We start from the raw sequence: 21,202 nt of genomic DNA, 5'->3' as shown, positions 1-21,202 counted from the left end.
TAATTTTTTGTTGTTAATTTAGCACTGATTTAGAGATGAAATTTATTCTGTAGTGAGTTAATCAATTTTATTTTGTAGCACGTTTTTTGAAGTACGCTTATTATTATTATTTTATAAGCTATATTTTTTTTTAGGAAAAAAAAGTATAAAAAATGAATTAAAAATTAAAAAAAAAATTTAAAGGTATTATTTTCTTAATAAAATAAAAGCAAGCGTTAGTTTATTATTTTACATTCCCTCCAGGTAACGCATTCCGTCAATCCTACTCGAGGCCCTTCATCACTCCATCTTTTTTTTATAGCAACTTATTTTAATTAATACTCGTAAAACAAAAGCTTGCACCCCAAATTTTGTTGTAGGTAATTAGAATATTGTAAAAATAAAAAGAACAAAACCAAAATCCAAATCATATTAATAAAATTCATATAAGCATTTTATAACAATTAATAATTTTAAATTAAGGATAAAAAAATAGAAAAAATAGAAAAGAATTTGAAGGAAAACTTCTAAAACGATGTAATACTTTCTCTACAAACTACATATATTCACGTATAACAGTTGGAATAGTAAAAGCAAATAATAAATGTGCATATTCTTTAAAGAAGAGTATGATTTAATAAATGCTATTATTCTTCATAAGCACTAACTTGTTAACTGTCCCATGTAAACCGAAATAAAGCGTAAAAGCCATGTGGTGAAAGGATCTATTTGTCTGAAAAGTTTGGGTAACATGGGATTTTCTAGTAGGATCTCAAACAATTTGTCAAACCTCAGTGAATACGAGTATAACCTTGCGTAAAATATTCTACTTTAAATTCACTTTCAATGTTTATGTTCTTTGTTCTCTTACCATTGTGTAAATTCGACTTTTAACTTACCGGCAGTTATAGTATGGCAAACTCGTATACTATTACAAGTGAAAAGTTCGAGCCAAAAATTACCATTACACTTTTTTGATGTTTTAATCTTCACGTTGTGAAACATAGAAAAAAAAAGGAGTGGGCTAGTGAATTAAGCTCTGTTCATATATATTTATGTATATGCATATGTAAGCAGGCGCGTATTTGAATTAATAACTCGGAATAGGCTGGATTAAAAATTTCAAATTTAGAATGGTGACTTCTAAATATTTGGCATAAACGCTATTAAGGTCGAAAATAAAGGACTGACAGGGTTCATACCTCGGCTGGAGCTGACAATAAAATTTTATTAATATACGTTTTGAGATCTTATAAAAAATAAAGATTCCTTCTTATTATGAAAACATTTTCCAAAAATTACCCGCTAATTCGAAAATACTTGCTGTATTTGAAATTTTAAGATTCATTCAGAATTTGGTTTTTTTTTATCATAAATGGTTAATTTACTTAAAACTATAAAATTTTGAGTATGAATGCGGATATTAGAAAATCTGTAAATAAATGAAAAAGTATTTGAAACGAAAGTTTTGAAACGCTGTTGCGATTTTTTTTATATGAGTACTTAAATATAAATAAAAATCAATGTTAGGATAAAAATAAAATCTTTTTCAGACGATTAATTTGCAAGCTCAAAAACATTTACGTGAAAATATTATATGAAAGATTTGTAGCGTGTTTTCATTGCTTGGCTATGAAAATGGTTAAGCCTGATCAGAATTTAAACCAGGGATCTTCGCCATGTAAGTCGGCGTTGGGTGTGGATAAACATAGTATATTTGTTAACACATTTTTGTCTGCGATTGGTGGGTGGACGAGATTCGAATGCGTCGCCACAACGGAACAAATTGAGCGGACAATTTTGTGCGCACCATATTCGTCGGAATTCGCTATTTTGCGGCAGTGTCAAAACTGATCACGGTAGTGCTACAACAAAAGAAGTATGATGCGAGAGGGTGAAAGACAGCTACCTGTGGAGCTGCTGTTTGTCCATGTTTATATGGATGGGCAGCAGTGATAAGACAGGTGGACTCTGGTGGATTGGTTCAGGAGCACCTGAACCAATCCCGATGGCAAAGAAGAAACGAGACAAGGTAGTCAAAGAAGACAAGCTGGAAACCAAGACCTCCAAGGACAGAGGTGAAAACAAAAGCTGGTGAGCTAAGGGGTGACGAACAGCCTCATGTGGAGCCGTCGTTCGACTGCGCTTGCGTGGATGAGCGACGATGATGACACACGGGAACTCTAGATCCCCCGAACTCACCTCCCTGGGTTGTGTTGTGCTTAATTGAGGGTCCGGGCTCGGGAGGGCAGTTGGTGAGGTGGAGATTTAGTTGGTAGGGCGCAGGTATACATACACAACCCACCGGGTTGGTCTAGTGGTGAACCCGTCTTCCCGCATTAGCCGATTTGGAAGTCGAAAATTCCAGCGTTCAAGTCCTAGTAAAGTTAGTTATTTTTACACGGATTTGAATACTAGATCATGGATACCGGTGTTCTTTAGTGGTTGGGTTTCAATTAACCACACATCTCAGAAATGGTCGAACTGAGAATGTACAAGATTACTTCATTTACACTCATACATATCATCCTCATTCATCCTCTGAAGAATTTTCTAAACGGTAGTTACCGGAGGCTAAACAGGAAAAAGAAAGGTATATATACACCTTTTAACTGCATCTTGCGGAATCTGTTAGCGAGCCCAAAATTTGTCTGTAAATGGGATTCCTCCCCTCACCAGAGAAAAAAGTCATAACATAATATAAAAACTCTCCATTTGAGTGTCACTTATACAGAGTATCTGAGGTACGATTAAATAGAATTAGAGCTGCTTTCTCTAAAAACATTATTATATAGCTATTTCCTATAATAAACAATGTGAAGTCTTTCTTTTCGCAAGACCTATCATACTGATCAACCGCTGTATAATGAGCTCAGTAAATACTAACAGAAATCCATCTACTTTTATTTCTTACCAAGGAAAACTTAAAATTCTTGGGAATGACAATGTTATTTTTTTAAGTGCGTTCAATGTAATATCAGGTAACCAACTCCTGAAGAGTAGGCATCTTTCACAGCAAAATACATACAATCTTCTAAAACGTGCAATAATTTTTTATTTTATTGATTTGTAAGGTCAATAAAGTTTTTGTTCTGATTATTTGTATCTGTGGCTATTATCTACAATAAAACAATAGTGGTGCAGTTTTTACAATGTAATTTTTTCATGATTTTTCGTTTCTCGCTCTATATATATATATTATATAATATTTTTTCCTATTTTATTTTCTTGTTTATTAATCCCGAGTATCTTCCATAACTCTCTGAAAGAGAATTCTGATTTACTGTGTATGATGGAAAGATTGAAAAGAGAAGTACTGATTACAGTATGTCGATTCCTGTTGTATTTTTAACGGTATCATTTAAACAACTTAACAATTGAAATATCAGACTAGTATTGAAAATTCTCGACTTGACACAGAGATGGCAGAAGTATGACCAGATGACTATGATATTTATCTAGTATAATCCTTTATATTTTGTTTCTACAAAGTTTCAGATGCGTGGGGTTAGTTTCTCTTTTTTAAGGGATCGAGTAAAGAAAACAAGGTCTCTATATTCTCTAAAGAATGGATAAAACTGAAATTTGACCTGTTAACGTACTCTGTTTTAACTGTTTGATTTGAAAATACTCTGTTTTAAATTTTTAATTCCGATGGACATAGAAAAATAGTTAGATTACACTTTAAAGGATTCCTTCCCTTCGTTTTTAACGGTAAAATAGTGGGTTGCTGTTTAAACGTGGTGGTACATGCAATAAAAGTTCATAAACTCTCGAGTCGTCCAAAAATCGCTACGACCAACGAAATAGTAACAAAATTTCTCAATTCTGTATTAAATATCGCAAACTGAAAGTACGTGAGTTTGGTATCATTGGGTACATCTCCATAGACTGTCCATTACATTTTATTTGAGTATTCGGGAATGAAAACGTTTTTCGCTTGATATATGCCGAGTTTTTCGATCAAAAACGCATTCGAAGATTTTTCCAGGATGTTTAGACTCATTTAAACGCAATTCTGCTGACTTTCTTTAAGGTTTTATAAAAGTAAGTGAAAAATGCATTAACTATTTATTACACGACAGAATCGAAATAGTGGGTAGCAGCTGGTGAAAATTCGTTAAAGAAAATGAAAACAGTTTCCATCTGCAGGAAAAGTCATAGCTTCAGGTTTTTTTTTAGATTCTCGTGGTACGGTGCAGACTACCTGGAAAAAGGCTATTAACTAGGAGTATTACGCTTCACTACTCTACCATCTGATGAGGGTTTCAAGCTAAACTTTCAAATCTGATTGAAAAGAAAGTGCTTTTCAACAAGATAATGCGCTTGCAACATAATTTATTTAAATGGTAATATAGTAAATTTTTACATAACTTATTTTGTAACATCGAATATGCATTTTTTATTTAAAAAATATCAATATGAAACAAAGAAAATACTAAAAGGAAAAAATTCTGCTATATTTCCTGAAAATAAAGCCAAAAATAAAAAAATAAATTTTTTTTTTTACAGAAAATTTATTTAAAATCTAAAATTTATTAATTAGTTTGTTGAACAATTATTGTCAATATTTATTGAGGTTTAATGAATAATTACGTACAAATATTATATCTAAATATAATATAATTATATTATATTCGTATATTATATACGAATTACAATTATATATACATATAATTATAATTCTATACTTAATAAACAATAATATGTGTTTCGTAGTTAATTTTTTCAAATTTCACAATATTTACTGATGAAGATAGTTTAACAATTGAAATGATTTGCTATTAAAATAAACTTTTTAAACGAAAGTTATTTTCCAGAATTCAACAAAAAATTACTACGAAAAAACCCTCATTAAAAATCGTTTTTTTACATGTATATATTTGACCTTGAAAGATAAATGGGGCAATAAATAACTTAGTCAGCATTGGCGAAAGAATAGTCGCTTATTGTGTGAATTCGTTCACCGATATTAGAATTTCCCAACGCAGTAATCATTCTTCTTACTGTCTAGCTTTCTCATTCTATATCGCTTACCACCCCCTATCACAACTAATTCTTATATCAAACGACTATTTTATTTCTTATTACTTCTTAAATTCCAAAAGAACAAAAAATTTAGTAATTAGCAAACACAAAAATCTTACTATCATTTTACAACTAATGAAGAAATAGCTTAAGACTTAATAAACGTTTTCTATATTTACTAAACTTATAGCATTTTAATGACATGTCGTTAACATAATTAGTTATAGCAATTTGAAATATTTACACGCAATAATAAAACGTAGTTAAAAAAAATACATAAATAATAAATTGCAAAACACATTAAGTTTTCTTTCTTATACGAAAATTTAACCCATTTCGTCTTATTGAATTCAAATATATATTAATTAATTTCATATTTTTATTTCATTCAATGATGAAAGAAATATGACTATCGTTAAATAGAAAATGGGGGGAAATAATTTCCGTGTAAATATTTTCTTGATTAATCGTTGTAATCATAGCATTACTTTTTAATATATATACTATACAAAATGTTTATTCTAAATTGACGACGAGCATGGTACGCACTACGTTGTCTACATCATTCTTTCCGGTAGTGGCAACGCATTCGCGTCTTTCATCCACTCACCTGTCGCAGGCAAAAATATTATATTGTGTTAACAATATAATATAATGTTATGTATGTTATAATATTATGTTATGTTATCTACACTCAACGCCGACTTACACGGCTTAGCTATTTTCATAGCCAAGCAATGAGAACACGCTACAAATCTATCATATAATATTTTCACGTATGTGTTTTGGGGCTTGCAAATTAATCGTCTGAAAAAAGGTTTTAATTTTTATTCTAACATTCATTTTTGTTTATATTTTATTTGAAGTACTAATATAAAAAAAATCGCAACGGCGTTTCAAATACTTTTTCATTTATTTACAGATTTTCTAAAATTCCCATTCAAACTCAAATCTTTTATGGAAATAGTGTCTTTTAGTTTTAAATAAATGAACCGTATTAAAAAAGACAAATTCTGAATGAATCTTAAAATTTCAAATATCGCAATTATTTTCGAATTTGGGGGTAATTTTTGGAAAAAGTTTTCATAAGAGAGAATCTTTATTTTTTTTTAAAAGATCTCAAAACACATATTAATACAATTTTTATTAAGTCAGCTCCAGCCGAGTCATGAACCCTGACCAAGTCTTTATTTTCTACCAACCCTGTTGAGATTCCAACTTTATACCTTAATAGCGTTTATACCCAATATTTAGAAGTCACCATCCTAAATTTGAAGATTTTTAATCCAGACTATCCTATGTTATTAACTGAAATACGCCAGCATACATACACATATACATAAATATATATGAACAGAGTTTAACTCACTAGTTCACTCCTTTTTTTCATTTCTATATGTTTCATGACATAAAGATTAAAGATCAAAAAATTATAATACGATTTTATAATTTATATCGATTTAATAATTTTCTTTTTAAATTAAACATAAATAGCTACAACGATATTATTGTACAATAACTATTTACAGATATCCAGAAACATTTTCTACGTTTTAATATATTGCCTAGAAAATTTAAATTAAAAAACAGAACTTATTGAAGTACTAATTTTTGTATGTTGTTGTAAATACGTTGTACACGTTTATTGACAGCTATTAGGATAATACTACAGTAAAGACTATAATTTTTCTTCAATTAGTTATTAATCTTTCGATGTTACGAAGAGCTACAGAGAATTATCACTCAATAAAATATATATTCATCTGTTCAAAAAAATGTTCAATGAACCGAGCGAAAAATAAAAATAAATCAGTTACAACACTAAATTAACAGACAGCAATAAAATAACCACACTGAGTGACTCAGGAATGTAGGAGGATCGTATGATAATTGTTATCATAAACTGTCACTAAATATTCTCGTAAGTGTAGCTAATGATAGCAATATTATCCGTAATCTTCCTCTTTATTGATGGCAAATTTTATTTAAATTTATTATTAGATGTATCATACTTTAATTTCAAAAAATAAGGAATTTCACAGTTTGTCTCAAGTTCATTTATTTATAAATATAATATATATACATGTATATTAGGGCTGCGGCCTGACACAAAGATAGCGTAAGTATGACCAAATAACCATAATATTTGTCAAGTATTATCCTTTAGATAGCGTGCTGAAAGATATAAGATGCGTGCGTTTAGTAGCTTGTTTGTGACGATTGAATAAAACAAATAAGTTGTGAAGTTTTCTGAAAAATGGATAAAAATAAACTTCGACCTGTTACATTCTACTTTAAAGGAATCCTCCCATTTTTTTTCCACATTAAAAATGTCTTATGTAAGCACCGCATAACTTCATTGAACGCCTATTAAATTACATACACACATTTTTTTTTTAAAATGTAATGTACGTAAAATTGTATTTCATTAATAACTCCTGATATATATATATTTTTTTCTTATTATTGAATTATTATTTATCGTATATTTTTTTTTTACAATCAAGGGTTAATAATTATTAAAAAATCAATATATTTAAGTAAAAAAAAGGGATGAAGTCTGATTTGAACCGATGTGCTTTCACCTTCTAAGATCCAATTATTTAATTTGGCTATAACTCTGGAACCAATGAATATAAGCATCACTTATGATATATATCGTTGAAACGCTCTCAATGAGGAATTATTACTGCCGTCAAGAAAAATTCCAATTATTTTTTGACCTTTGGGCTATTTTGGACACTTTTGGTTCAGTCGATTGCAATCAAAACAGAGGTGCACAACTAGATGTTACAACAGTCCTAAATCGAAAATTTTAACATCCTACAGCTAACCGTTTTTGAGTTATGCGAGATTCATAAGTACGTACGTACATACATCACGCCGAAACTGTCAAAATGGATTGAAGGATGATCAAAATGATATTTCCGTAGAGAACTAAAAACCGAAATTTTTCGAGATGATAATAATACTTCCTTTACTTCGTACAAGGGAGTAAAAAAGGGTTGCGAATTTATACGCGTTCGTCCATCTATTGAAGTTAGCTCACGAGACGCCCAAAACCACTACGATCGACGAAATTGTTACATACTTCCACAATGCCGACGAATTAAATGTTCACCGATTGAAGATGTGCTTAATTTTTGGCATTGCATCCATCTTGATAAAGTATTCACTATATTTTAAATCAGATTTTGTATGGAAAATATTTTTGCTCGATGGATGCCTAGTTAACATCCTGACTCCCACAGGGAAAGACACCCTGTGGCATGCCCGGTCACCAAATCACCCTCTCCGTTCCTAATCCTGATCGCTATACCGAAGGTCGTCTTTTAGATCCTCTTAACTTTATAACACAAAACAGTCATCAGTTTGGTCTCTGTCAGGTTGGCATCGATGAAAATGCCTCGATAGACATTAGTGTATTACACAACCTGCTATCGCCTTCATATTGCTTCTTCCAACCACGACCACTTACCATAACTTACAACCTTCAACTATTATAATTAATTGCATATACACTCAGATCACTAATTGATTGAGTCATTAAATACCAAAAATAATATGCTAATCAACGACAACTGTCATTGTTGATCGCAACAACAATTTGTCCTACAATTCAATTTACTCAACGTCCTCTCGATTTACTTAAAACAAAGAAACTGATTTCAAAATTTAATAAGCTTCTAATGAAAACATACACTAACACTCTCTCACTCAGACAATTAAAAACAAATTTGACTGACCGCTTCTCGAGAGGGTTTAAACTTATTTATATGCTGGGTTTCTTCGAGGTTTTATAATAAAAGATGAAACATGAATTTTCATTACGCGCCCCAGTAACCAAAAAAAATAATCCTAACAGTAAAGATCAGAAAAACAAACGTGTACATTGAAATAAAACATTCAGAGCGGCAAAATTGAAAAAAAAACATTACTATTTGAAAATATATTTTCTATGAAACCACATTTTTCCTTTTCCTTTATATATTTAGAAAAAAAAATAATTTCCTATATTTGGATACTATATTCATAAAAGAAAAATTACATCTAAAAATTTGGAGGCCATGCAATTTCTTTCTTGCCAAGTTTTAAGCAGGGTACGTTTTAACCATCTGGGAATTGTATTTATTTCTTCACATAATCAAATTACTTAAACAGTTTTTTAATGAATTACGAAAGTAAAAAATACACGTAATTTAAAGTTGTAAATTAATGGTTTTCTCAGTTATTAAACTTTTATATTATGTTTTAAAGGTAAATTTAATTTGTATATTGCAAACCCCACGAAAAGCAGTACAAGTTATAAATAAATTTCAGTTATAAATAAATTTAAAAATCCCTTCTTCAAACTATTATCTAAAATAAATAAAACATAAAGGTTTTTATTTCAGCCTTTTGTTTCATCACTACTATCCATCATTCATTACCATAATGGAACTCTGAACTCTATTACACGCATCTGCATATTATTGGTTTGAATTTTTTCTTCAGTTTTTATATTATAATCTTTTTTCTTTTTCAATTTATTCTGATTGAAAGTTCTAATTTTGAATAAACGCTATTTTATATTGTTGGTTATAATTACTTTTGCAGATAAATATTCAATAATTTTTTTTGTATTCAGTATATATATATATATATATATATATATGTGTGTGTAATTTTTGTGTTTCTTTTTAATTCGTTTTCTCTTAAAGATAGTTTTTATAATGTAAGGAAATCAAGTGTACAGATATCTAAATTCTATTTTGATTAATGACTTTAAAATTTTCGGTACTTAAGATACAAGCGTCGCATTATGACATTCCTGTACTAATTACTATCTAACGCGCTAAACTAAGGCTATAAACAAAGTAGACTATACAAAATTTCCCTTAGTGTTAATGTTTAAAGGAATTTGGGTGCGTTTTCCTTTTCTTTTTTTTATATAAAAAAAAATTAAATTCTTAAACAATAACTAAACTGTTAAATTTAATTACGAATTATGAATTAATTCACTTTTATGAGTAATAAAATTTATCCAAAATATAATCCTATTTTTAAATTTAATGGAGAATATTATATTTTAAAATTAAAAAAAACCAAATATATATATATATATATATAGAGAAAGAGAGAGAGAGAGAGTGAGTGAGAGAGAGAGAGATGGAGTAAGAGAGAGTGACAGTGTATGTGAGATAGAAAGACTGCAGACAAGATAATGTAATGTTAATGTAATGTAATGTTACATTTCATTAAACGTGATAAGAAGCAAACAAAAAGTAAAATATCTGAAATCCTATAACAATATTGATCAAAATATTTGAAATGTGTATTGTTGCTTAATCAGAATATTACTACAATGAAAACATCATCTGCATTTGTAATCAAAAATAAGGACAGAAGTAAGATTAAAAAAAGAAGAAATTAATCATGTAGCATAATATTATTAATATTGTGAATGTAATATACTATACTATAATATAATATATTACACTAAACTGATTATCCTAATCAATTGAATTTGGATTACTGTTATGTTCTAAGTAATTGATTACAGTTTTTAAAAAATTCAATCCTCAAACAGAAAAAAGGGGATAAAATGACTGATGAATTACGATACTCTTACAATTTTCTACACAGAAATTAAGTAGAAATGTGAATTTTGTACTACCTTCATCAATATTCTATTAGAAAAATCTGACGATAAACCTTAGGATAAAATATAACAGTTCTTTGAAAAATAAAATTTCTTTTACTTAATTTTTTTTAAAGTGATTTAATGAAAAAACAGCTTGAAACAGATTTTTTTACTAATTTTTGCGTATGTTTCCGCTCATCACTTACTGTTCAACAACCAGATTTTTCTAATGTGGTCGATCAGAGTTGTTGGTAACTTTCACGCGATGGTACACCAATTCACGTTTTCTCATATAACTTTACGAATTAAATAATTTCGTGTTAATAATGCTATAGTTATTATTATTACATCATCATTAGATGTACTGAAATTCATCTACCCGTTACAAACAGTATATTTTAAAGTTGCAAAGATACTAGTTATCAGTAATGTATCTATAACACACGATGTTTCTGCTACGGTCTCGGAAAAAAATTCCACAGTTTTAAATTAAATTTACTTTAATATGTAGGGAATTAGAAGTGAATGTGATTTTTTTAAACCCTGGCCCCCGGAACCAGACTCCAATTAAGCACTAACACGGTTCCGGGAGGTGCCTTCGCCTCTAGCAGTCAGATAAGGGAAACGCCAGACCCGGCTATGCCGTTCCCACCCACCATCACCCAGCAACTGGGACTCGATCCTTTGTGATTTACCTCTAATGGGGACACCCCCGAAGGGACGGCCCCGCCGGGACTCAGTATTTTAGCTTAGGGGCTCGATAGTCCCCGCACTTCATCACCACGGCCCACCCATGCAAGCACGGATGAACGGCCGCTTCGTACAGAGCTGTCCCTCACCTCTCTTGCTTCCCGATATTTCGTTTGCAGTATTCCCGACACAAAACCCGTCACATTGTCGAAGTACACCGAACTGCGTAACATCTTACCAACGATGGTCCCCACCTCGGAATGCCCAGTTAGGGCAGCACTGTCGCGGCGTTCATCGCCCCACCGTGGGCATTGGAATATCACGTGTTCCGGCGTGTCTAACTCCTGACAGTAGGAGCAGAAGGGGTATTCGGCTCTTCTTCGTCCTCACAGGTATGAACAAAAGACCCCATGCCCGGTCAGGAATTGTGTCAAGCAGAATCCCAGTTCGCCCGGCGAACGTCCTCCCGGCTCACGGCTCAATGTGCGTGAAAATGAATGTGATCTATAACATTAAAAGTTAACCATTTAATATAACTCAATATGAATACCATATTTACAGCCTTTAGATGTCAAACCGATAATCCACCTTATACCACACTGGCCAGCCTGGCTGCAAAAATCGCTTCCGTTTCTACTCTTATTCTATGGCGCAGGTAGTCGAGTGACTAGATATTTTTTGTATACGATGTGTTTTACGGAGTCACAAAGAAGAAATCCATAGGTGTCAAATCGGGTCGTCACCGCGTGGCCAAGCGCTGAGAGCTTCTCAGCCTACCCAGCCTTGTGGAAACTGTCTTTGAGCTCAGTCCGCGTAATTTCTCCAGATGTTTAGTGAGTGACTGATGAAAATTATCATAGATAACTGGAATAATTCGTTGCGGTCATAAAAATCAACGATCGAACTCTCGCCACAGTATTGATGCTATATTCAAAGCAAAGTTATACAAAAAGGCTAGAAAAATGACACGATGTTATATCTTACTGTTTCATTCAATCTATTTTTGTATGATTTATTATTAGTCGTTATTTTTTCATATATCAGATTTACAAAACTGAGCAAATTTAAAAATCATAAAAGTTTAATCTTTTAATTTTTTGCTGTTCAATTTAAATTCCTTCTACTGTTTGAATACTTTACCATGCAGAACTACATTTAATTAAAATAGACTGTGAAATATACGTTTAAAAGATATAGGTAATTCACTTACACTTTCCGTTAAATTATATTATAAATTCAATTATCTTTATGTTGATATAAAAAAAGCTGAAAATTCAGTTATAAATAGGCGAAATTTATATTGATAATCAACACGCTATTTTATAGTAATTTACTAACTTTCTACTAAAGTAATATAAAAACAAAAAGGAATTATAATAATATTAAGGAAAATACTGTTTACAGTAAATACCTCAAATGTGCTAAATTCAAGGACAGTAATATAGAAACATTATTGTAAGTTTATATAGAGGCTATGATATGAAAGATACATCGTAAAATCCGCATCAAAAGTAACTTTTATATTGGTTATAGCATTAAAAACTTCTATTTTAAACAAGAAAGTTTTAATGGCTGTAAGTTTTTATAGTGGCAATAAGTTCACGGTTGTATTAATATAACTTTTGGTAACACAACTCCATATTTAGACTAATGTATGGATATTTTGAAATTTCAAGATTAATAATAATAAGAAAAAAGTATCATGTAATTTTTTAATGAAAAAAACAAATAAATTTAAACATTATTCTGTAGAGCGATTAAAAAGAAAATGAAATGGATTAATAATACGGTTAAAAAATATTATATAGGAAAAATTGACTAAGTAAAATATCCAGGCATAGTTTCTCCCATATTTGTTTTTGATGAAAATATTTCATAGAGGTAATCATTCTTCTACCAATTACGTCAAAACGTTACGAAAAAACGTTGCTTACCACTGTTAGAGTTTTACTGTTTTAACTGGTTTAACTGCTTAACTGGTCTAGCTAGCGGCGGATGTTACATTATGTTTTCAGAATTAAGCTTCCATACCAAACAGAGTCTTCCCAGATAAGTCTTCTTCCAGGCAGAGTCTTCCCACCAAATGGAAGAGATATAATTTTAAAACTAAATAAACACAATCATGTAACATGAACTTACTTTCCACATTAGTAAAGATTGTAGGGCTATCTGACATGAGCCACTTGTTATACTTAATATCGAACAAACCAGCTTAAAAATAAGAAGATTCCACGCAAAGCTAAATAGTGAAATTGAAGAGTGAAGTGGTTTTCTGTAGTCTTTATCATTGAGCTAATAACTTGTTGTATGTCCCAGTATCAACCTCATCAAAATGTAAGAAATATTTAGTGATATGTTAATATTCAGTTATGTATTAATCCAGTTTTTATAAAATTTAGTACATAATTTTACTCTATACGTTTAAAATTAACTTGAATTCCCATTACAAAATCTTAAAATGATATCTTTCTAATCATTTATTTCGAACTGAAGTTTCCAATTTTATTGTAGATTAAATTCTGATGTTAACCAAAGTATAATGTTAAATTAGTAATGTACATATATTTTAATTTTGTTTATACTCTCCGGTAAATGAAACAATAATGACATCAAATTTCACGGATACCACGATAATAGTAAAAACAGACGATTTCCACAGAGAATGATTATACAGGAACAACAATACTCTCATGGAAAGTAATACTGAGTGCCACGTTAACCAGGTGCTTTATATTTGACATTCTTTCCAATAAAAATGGATGATCCGTGGGTTTGTTTGTTTGTTTGATGTATGTGCTCACATTTTTATTTTACCTGCTATTGGCGCAGAGCGAACCACTTGGTGCGCGGGCAGCTGTGCGCAGCGCACGAACGATTTATATTTATCGAACAATTCATTCGTTCGAACGATTTATATTTCTTTATACGAACGATTTATCTAAAATTTTATTTGTGTTTTGAGGATAAAAACGAATTATTTGTGTTTTGAGGGTTAGAGCTGTGTTAAAAAATCACAAATCAAGAAACAGTTAAAAATATTCAGAATTTTTAATTTTTTGTTGTTGTTATTATGCAAAATTCATTAACGTTATTTAGTTACAGTTGGCAAAAACATTTAACAAGATCCATGTGTAATGAAACATAAACCATATAAAATTTTCGCTTTGGGCCTCAGGCTCTCCTTTTTTCTAGTAACCATAAAAAAAGTAGGGGCATATACTCTTATTATAAATTAACAGATTAACACGTCTTTTCTAATATGAAAAAAAAAAAAAATTTAAACACTGTTTCAGCTAGGTAGGGTATACAGATTGAAATTATATAAATTGAAAGAAATTAAGATGAAAAAATGGTTCTACTAAATAACATTAATTAATTAATTAATACATATCCTTTCCAAGTTTGTTAAACAGTAAATAATCGTAATAAAAGATAAATAATAAATAGTTATGAAAAATAAAAAATACTAACAAAATATTATTTTAAAAGATTCTGTTTAATTTTTTCAAAACGTATTTCTTTTCAACGTAATAAAATAAACCATAGATATACGAGTATATCAATGTAGACAAAATATCAACACAAAATATAATAGAATTCCCAAAATAGTAGCATACTGACACTATGTTACACTTAAAACTCTGTGTATGAGCGTGTTCCTATTTCGCTCAGAAATTGGATGTCGTCGGATTTGAAATGTTGTAGGATGACTTCTATACATGAGGCATTCATTCAACAAGATTTAAAAAATATATATATATATATATATATATATATATATATATATATATATATATAGAGTTGGATATATATATAGGGTTGGGCGTATACGAAGGTAGGATTCGTGATTACTTAAAAAAAATTACCGAAAAATATATTTTTTTTTTTTACTCGTTCCCTCATTGTTTAAAAATCACCTCTTCACTTAAATATTTAAAGTGGATGAATTCCAATCAATGTTTATTACAGTTAATAAGTAGTATTTGCAAAAAAATAATAAAATTAATACTCTTCAGAGAGTACCTCTCCCTTTTCTAAATATTTAAAGTATACGAATTTCAACCGCAGATGATACTTGCTGATTTTGTAAATTAAGAGTTCGCTAATGGTGTAAAATGTGATTAAAAGGTGCGCTAAAATTTTAATTTGATAAATATTTCAAAAAGTGAGGAAGGTAAAATATTTTCGTTAATACTCTTACCTCCAAAATTGATAAATATAAAAGCTTGAAGTTTCGTAACGCGACTTTTATATTTGACATTACCGCCAATTAATTTTTAATTTAAAAATTGCTTTTGATAGAGTGGGAAGTTTCTCTCATATTTTCATTTAAATAGTCTTCTCTGTACATAAAACTTTAAAAAAAAAATAATAGCTTTAAATCTAGAAATTTTCTCTTAAGTAAGTGTACTTTACTGTGAAATACATATTTATTATTTATTTCTTTAAAGTAAAATTGTTCTTCTGTGCAGTGTCGGTTCAACAGTCTAACCGCAAAGAAGTTATGACTTTTGAGTTTATTATACAGAAATTGTTTTATCTGTTGAATAAAATAACTGAAAAAAAATTTGTCAATAAATTTCACACATATGTCAATCCCGAAAATAGTACAACCATTCTGAAGAAGAATTAACATCCAACGCTAGGCTTAATAAGAAAAATGAACAGTGAAGTGATCCCCGGTTCCTTCTTTACTGATTTACATCAGCAAGCCCACCGAAATGAAATTGATATTGTGCCCTTACAAGGGTTAGATTTACTCCTTTCTGGAATTGCACAGTGAAAAGGATTATTTCGAAGAAAGAAACTGTGATTGGTGTCTCTAGTTCCATAATTATCTTACACCTGTGTTATCTTTACAACATATTGGGACAGATAGTGAACATCAAAAGAAAATGAATGTACACTATTTCGTTTAAATCATTCTATTACGTAAAACTTGACGCTTGACCTACTCTATCAATAGAAAACTTTGTTAAGATTTCGTTCAGTTTAAAAATTGTTTATAATTTTATATTATATATTTAAAATGTATTAATATATATATATACACACACACACACACACACATATATATATATATATATATACTAGCTGCAGAGGCGTGCCGTAGGAACGCCCTCCGCAACTAGACCCTCCGACAGGCTGCCTTGGCGGGCGACGTCTCGGAATTGGGTTATTAGGTGTCCAAAATTGATTACCTCTTATGTAAAAATATTTTTTTTTGTATGATGAAAATTGGTATAACGAAAGTTAAATTAGAAATTGAACTCTAGAAATGTTGACTAATGAATCGGGACTTTCCGCTGTGATCCGTGTATTCCGGTGCCTACCTTTTGGTTATAGTTCATTATTTTATGAAGAAAAACAATCACATAAATAAAAAAAAAATATATTATTAATATATATTTCTCATATATATCGACATATATGCGATATGTCGATAAATAATAATATAACAAGTATATAGCTGACCACTACGGGACATGTACTAACGAATCAGGATTTTCCGCTAGTGATCAGTACATTCCGGTAGTAGGCTAAAGGGACGGACACACCCAGACAGACATTCATACAAATGCCCTTTAGTTAGGGTAGGATATTTATAAATTCACCACAGAAAATTCCAATTTTATAAAACTTCAAATAATTTTGTCATATAAAATTAAAAAGATGCCAAAAAAAATTATTTGTTTATTCTGAAATCAGTATAAAACGTCTAACAGTTTGGTGAGACAGAAAAAAATTTCTTTTATACACTACAGATCATTATTAATAATACAGATAAAATTAAATACATTTCTAAATACATTAAAACAAAATTTATTAAAATTCAGAAGTAATATTCCGGACTAAATTTTTGATGAATAATTACTTATGCTAATAAACATTTATGAAATAAATTAGAATTTTTACACTTTTAATAAATTGTGGAAAAAGAGTACGTGACGGAAACAAGAGATTATTAAAAATTATAAAACACGACTGACAAAAAAAAAATTGCTCTTTATTGTAAGATAATTACTAATAAAATAAAAGAGCGTTAGGGTGACAATCTTGTACATAGGTCTGTACATAGGTCTCATCTTGGTCATTATTGGTCATTAATTTGTTTCAGAGTTTTAAATTTATTTAAACATATTTATTTATACATTTAGCCTATGACACTCTATTACGTAAGGTTTCTAACATGGGGTTTTATATATAAATTGGTTCAGCCGTTGAGCTGCTACGGTAGAACAAATACATCCTAAATACAATACATTCCTTTTTGGGTAATCGCGTAAATACTGTCAATTTCTGAGTATGTCAGTTAATTTTTGTTCTACTTTAGTTCCATCTTATTTTGTATTATACTAGCAAAAGACCTCGTTTGAATATTTCAAATTGGAAGATTGGTTGCGAAGATATAATAAAATTTCCTGATAACCGTGATCTGTTAAATCGAGAAGGTAACTGGTGCATGAAAAAGCCTTCAACCTACTAACAAGTACCGAGTTTGAATTTTGAAAATCGGACGATATTTTGCAGAGATAATATAAGAGTACCCTATTGCACATCTCAAAACAGCACCCTAGGGGCACTCCGTTTATTACTATTTGGTCATTATTGGTTTAGCCTCGCACAAGATGCTTGAATAATCAACTCACCACTCAGTCTCACATTTAGTTTCCACGGAAGCCCATTATGATGAAACAAAAAGTTATTAAATTCATTTAAATATTTATATTTTATTTTATTTAACATAAATTTAACGATATTATTCTTGCAATATTATTCTTTTGATTGATTTGAATCATTCAGTTTACACCCAGCTCGCACAGTGATAGAGGCTCACATTTCACAGTTCATTAATTCAATTCATTAAAGTTTGTATTTCAACCGGCAAATCTTCAGTACTACCTACATTTTTATAAATATATATATATATATATATTTATAAAAATATATAACATACACATATTTATATAGCCTATGGTAACGTAAGGATTCCAACGCGGGAATCCAAATAGGTTCAGCCGTTTAGTTGCTACGGTGGAACAAACATACATTCATACACTGTAAATACACTAAACTCCTTTTTGGGCAGTCGTGTAAAAAGGACTTTTCACACGACGTTTTTTCGTAAAACTTTAAATATTTTAAGAAATTAAATAGAAGTTATGGCGGCGATTGAATAAATATTATAAAATGTGTATCAACAGTGATATTATTATTTTATTTCATAAAATGAAAAAAAAAATATTTTCAACTTACATTTAACGTCCAAATACAGCGGATCGCTTTGTCCGTCTCCTTCTTGATTACTTGCAATACAAGAATACATTCCTGCAGCACTGCGGGATACGTTCTGAATAACAAGACTGTGGTTACCAACAATAAGACCAGCGCTTCCATTATTATACAGAGTTTTTCCCTGAAAATACAAATTACATTTTTTAGTGTAACATAATGACACGCTCCATTTCTTGTCAACATAATTAAATGATAACTTATGAATACAACATTCTTATCAATGTTGGCACAGTATTCACTTTTTTCCCTCCCTACTACTGTTAGTACATATTTTAGGGAGTAATTTTACTGTTCATACACTCAACTGCGAATTCATGAATAAAAAATATCTTACATCACCTGACTGACACAAATATTTAATAAATTTAAATTTCTTATTCATTTTCTTATTTGCAACACTCATTTTTACTCACACTACACACAAATTTGCATCATTTATACAAATAAAAACACAATCATTAATTCAAATTTTATGCAGGAAAACTAAAACTCTTACACCAATTTGAGCTGTTTGCACGAATAAGCTAATATAAGGTGGAAAAAAAATTACAATGCTGCTGCAGTTGACGCATAGATCCTTTAAACATAAACCCAGGTTATCGCGTTCACTTAAATTAATTATAACATCAATTATGGAAATCTACATTTAACTATCCTTATTTTTACTATAATTAATTTCCACATTACAGGAATGAAGTATTAACAGAGTGACACTGACCTGATTAATTATGTTTTTTTTTAAAAACATGAAGTGGACTTTATTAATATTTTTTTCAAAGGATAGAACAGATAGTAATTAGTCTACTTCCAGAAGTATATTAATACGGGCATAATAGGGCATTTTTCATTTATCCAGCTGCTTCTGTAAAGAAATTCAACATATCATTTTCATTTAGCTTATTGCCTGAATTCATCCCACATTTTTCAAAATTGTCAGTTTTGTAATCTAATTCTTCATATTTTTAGTATCATTTTCAACGAATAATAAATTTAAAAAAACTCGTGATGGTTAATATGTCGGTAAGGTTAAATAATTCCTTCTCAAACACTTTGGAAAAAAAATTGTAAAAAAGAACTGCAAAAAATTTAATAGAAAACAGTTTTGAGTATTGGCTCAGTTGTAACGACCATCTTTCTGTTTACTGATTTTACAAAATTCAGATGGATAAGTTACGTTTTAGTTATATCTTATCAGTACTATCTTCGGAACCTCCGAAGACACCTCCTAACAAAACAAATTAATTACCTCCTCAGTGAAAGCCACAACTGGCAAGGAACGGAGGGGTGTTGTAGCGACCAGACACGCTGTGTGGTGGGATCTTCTCCCCTCGGGGGGGAGGGGGGGATCGAGTTGTTTTCGGAACCACCATTTTGTTCTAGGACTCTAAAATAACATATCCCGACTTGGCAATAGAAGTTTGTAACGTGCTAAAGGAACATACATTTCATGAAAAAGTTGCAGTATATATCATATTTTACTTCCATATCATATATTACATAATTTTACTTCCTTACAAGGAAGTATGGAAAAATATTTAAAAAAAGAAAATTCCAAAAGTATGGAAAATTATCAGAAAATTTAAAAAAGTTTAGTAATAAGTTAAAATTTCTTTGGGGGTACAGAAAATTTTCCGTGAGTAAAATAGTACTATTATTAATAGTACCTTAGTAATAGTACCTTGGTACCGTTATTATGAAATGGATTATTGGGTTTCAAACCTATCGACAAAGATACAGCGCGCTAATTATAAATATAGTACCACCTTGGCGTACCAAGTAGGATGGATAAAAATTTATTTAAAATAGTTTAAAAACCAAAGAAACAAATAGGCGTTTCATTACTTACATTATCTATTCATAGAAATGGAAGGTATATTAATCTGCTGTACTCTACGTTTTTCAACATATTATTATTAAAAAAAAAAAATTTGTTTCACTAATTTTGCAAACTCAAAATTGTGTGATAAACGTATTTAACGTTTATCACACATTGTTTTTGTCTGTTGTTGGTTACTGTTTTAACTGTTTCTTAAAATTAGGCATATAACAATTAAATCGATCAAAAAAGTTCTTATAACAACTTCAAAATCATGTAAAAGAAAATTTGTATCCTATTTACTTATTTAACACTTTCTAATGCAAAACATAAAAGCTTTCTTTATGACGCTGAGTAAATTGAACGAAGTAAATTTAGAGGAAATAATGTGCCGAAGAAAATAGTTCGATTCAAAAGTTCAAAGAACTGACTCATAAATATTTTAGTACCATCAACTGCTACTGGCTCTTTTTTAAAAAATAATTCCCTAACAAAACAGTAGCGAGTAATATTATTTAACAGATTCTGTCTATAATTAAAAATAAATAAATTTTCGTTTTGTTTTTCAAAAAATTTTCTTTGATATCAATTTTTTACACCGTCAAACAACATATACTTGGTTAATACTGATGAAAGTTACATGAAAAAAAAACCGTAGCAAGAAAGAAGATAAGTGTAAAAAATAAAGTAAAATTATGAAAAAGTTTACTATTGTTTTTTTTGTTATGCATTTCAATATTGTAAATGATTATTATTGGTTAATATAGTAT

General features: G+C 30.0%; 1 protein-coding gene across 1 annotated transcript in view; it reads right to left on the bottom strand.

The window, feature by feature from the left end:
* The window catches only part of LOC142324536 (neural cell adhesion molecule 2-like), a 1,211,812-nt gene that overhangs the window by 287,566 nt on the left and 903,044 nt on the right, over window positions 1-21,202 (bottom strand). Inside the window, exon 9 of the mRNA XM_075365375.1 lies at window positions 18,578-18,737. Within this exon, the coding sequence (XP_075221490.1) occupies window positions 18,578-18,737 (160 nt within the window). The remainder of the gene's footprint in view (window positions 1-18,577; window positions 18,738-21,202) is intronic.

The sequence above is a fragment of the Lycorma delicatula genome, chromosome 5 (genome assembly GCF_047948215.1).
Source record: "Lycorma delicatula isolate Av1 chromosome 5, ASM4794821v1, whole genome shotgun sequence".
In the NCBI taxonomy this organism is placed as follows: Eukaryota; Metazoa; Arthropoda; class Insecta; order Hemiptera; family Fulgoridae; genus Lycorma; species Lycorma delicatula.
The sequence above is the reverse complement of the archived record's forward strand: the minus strand, read 5'-3'. Positions and strand labels throughout refer to the sequence as shown.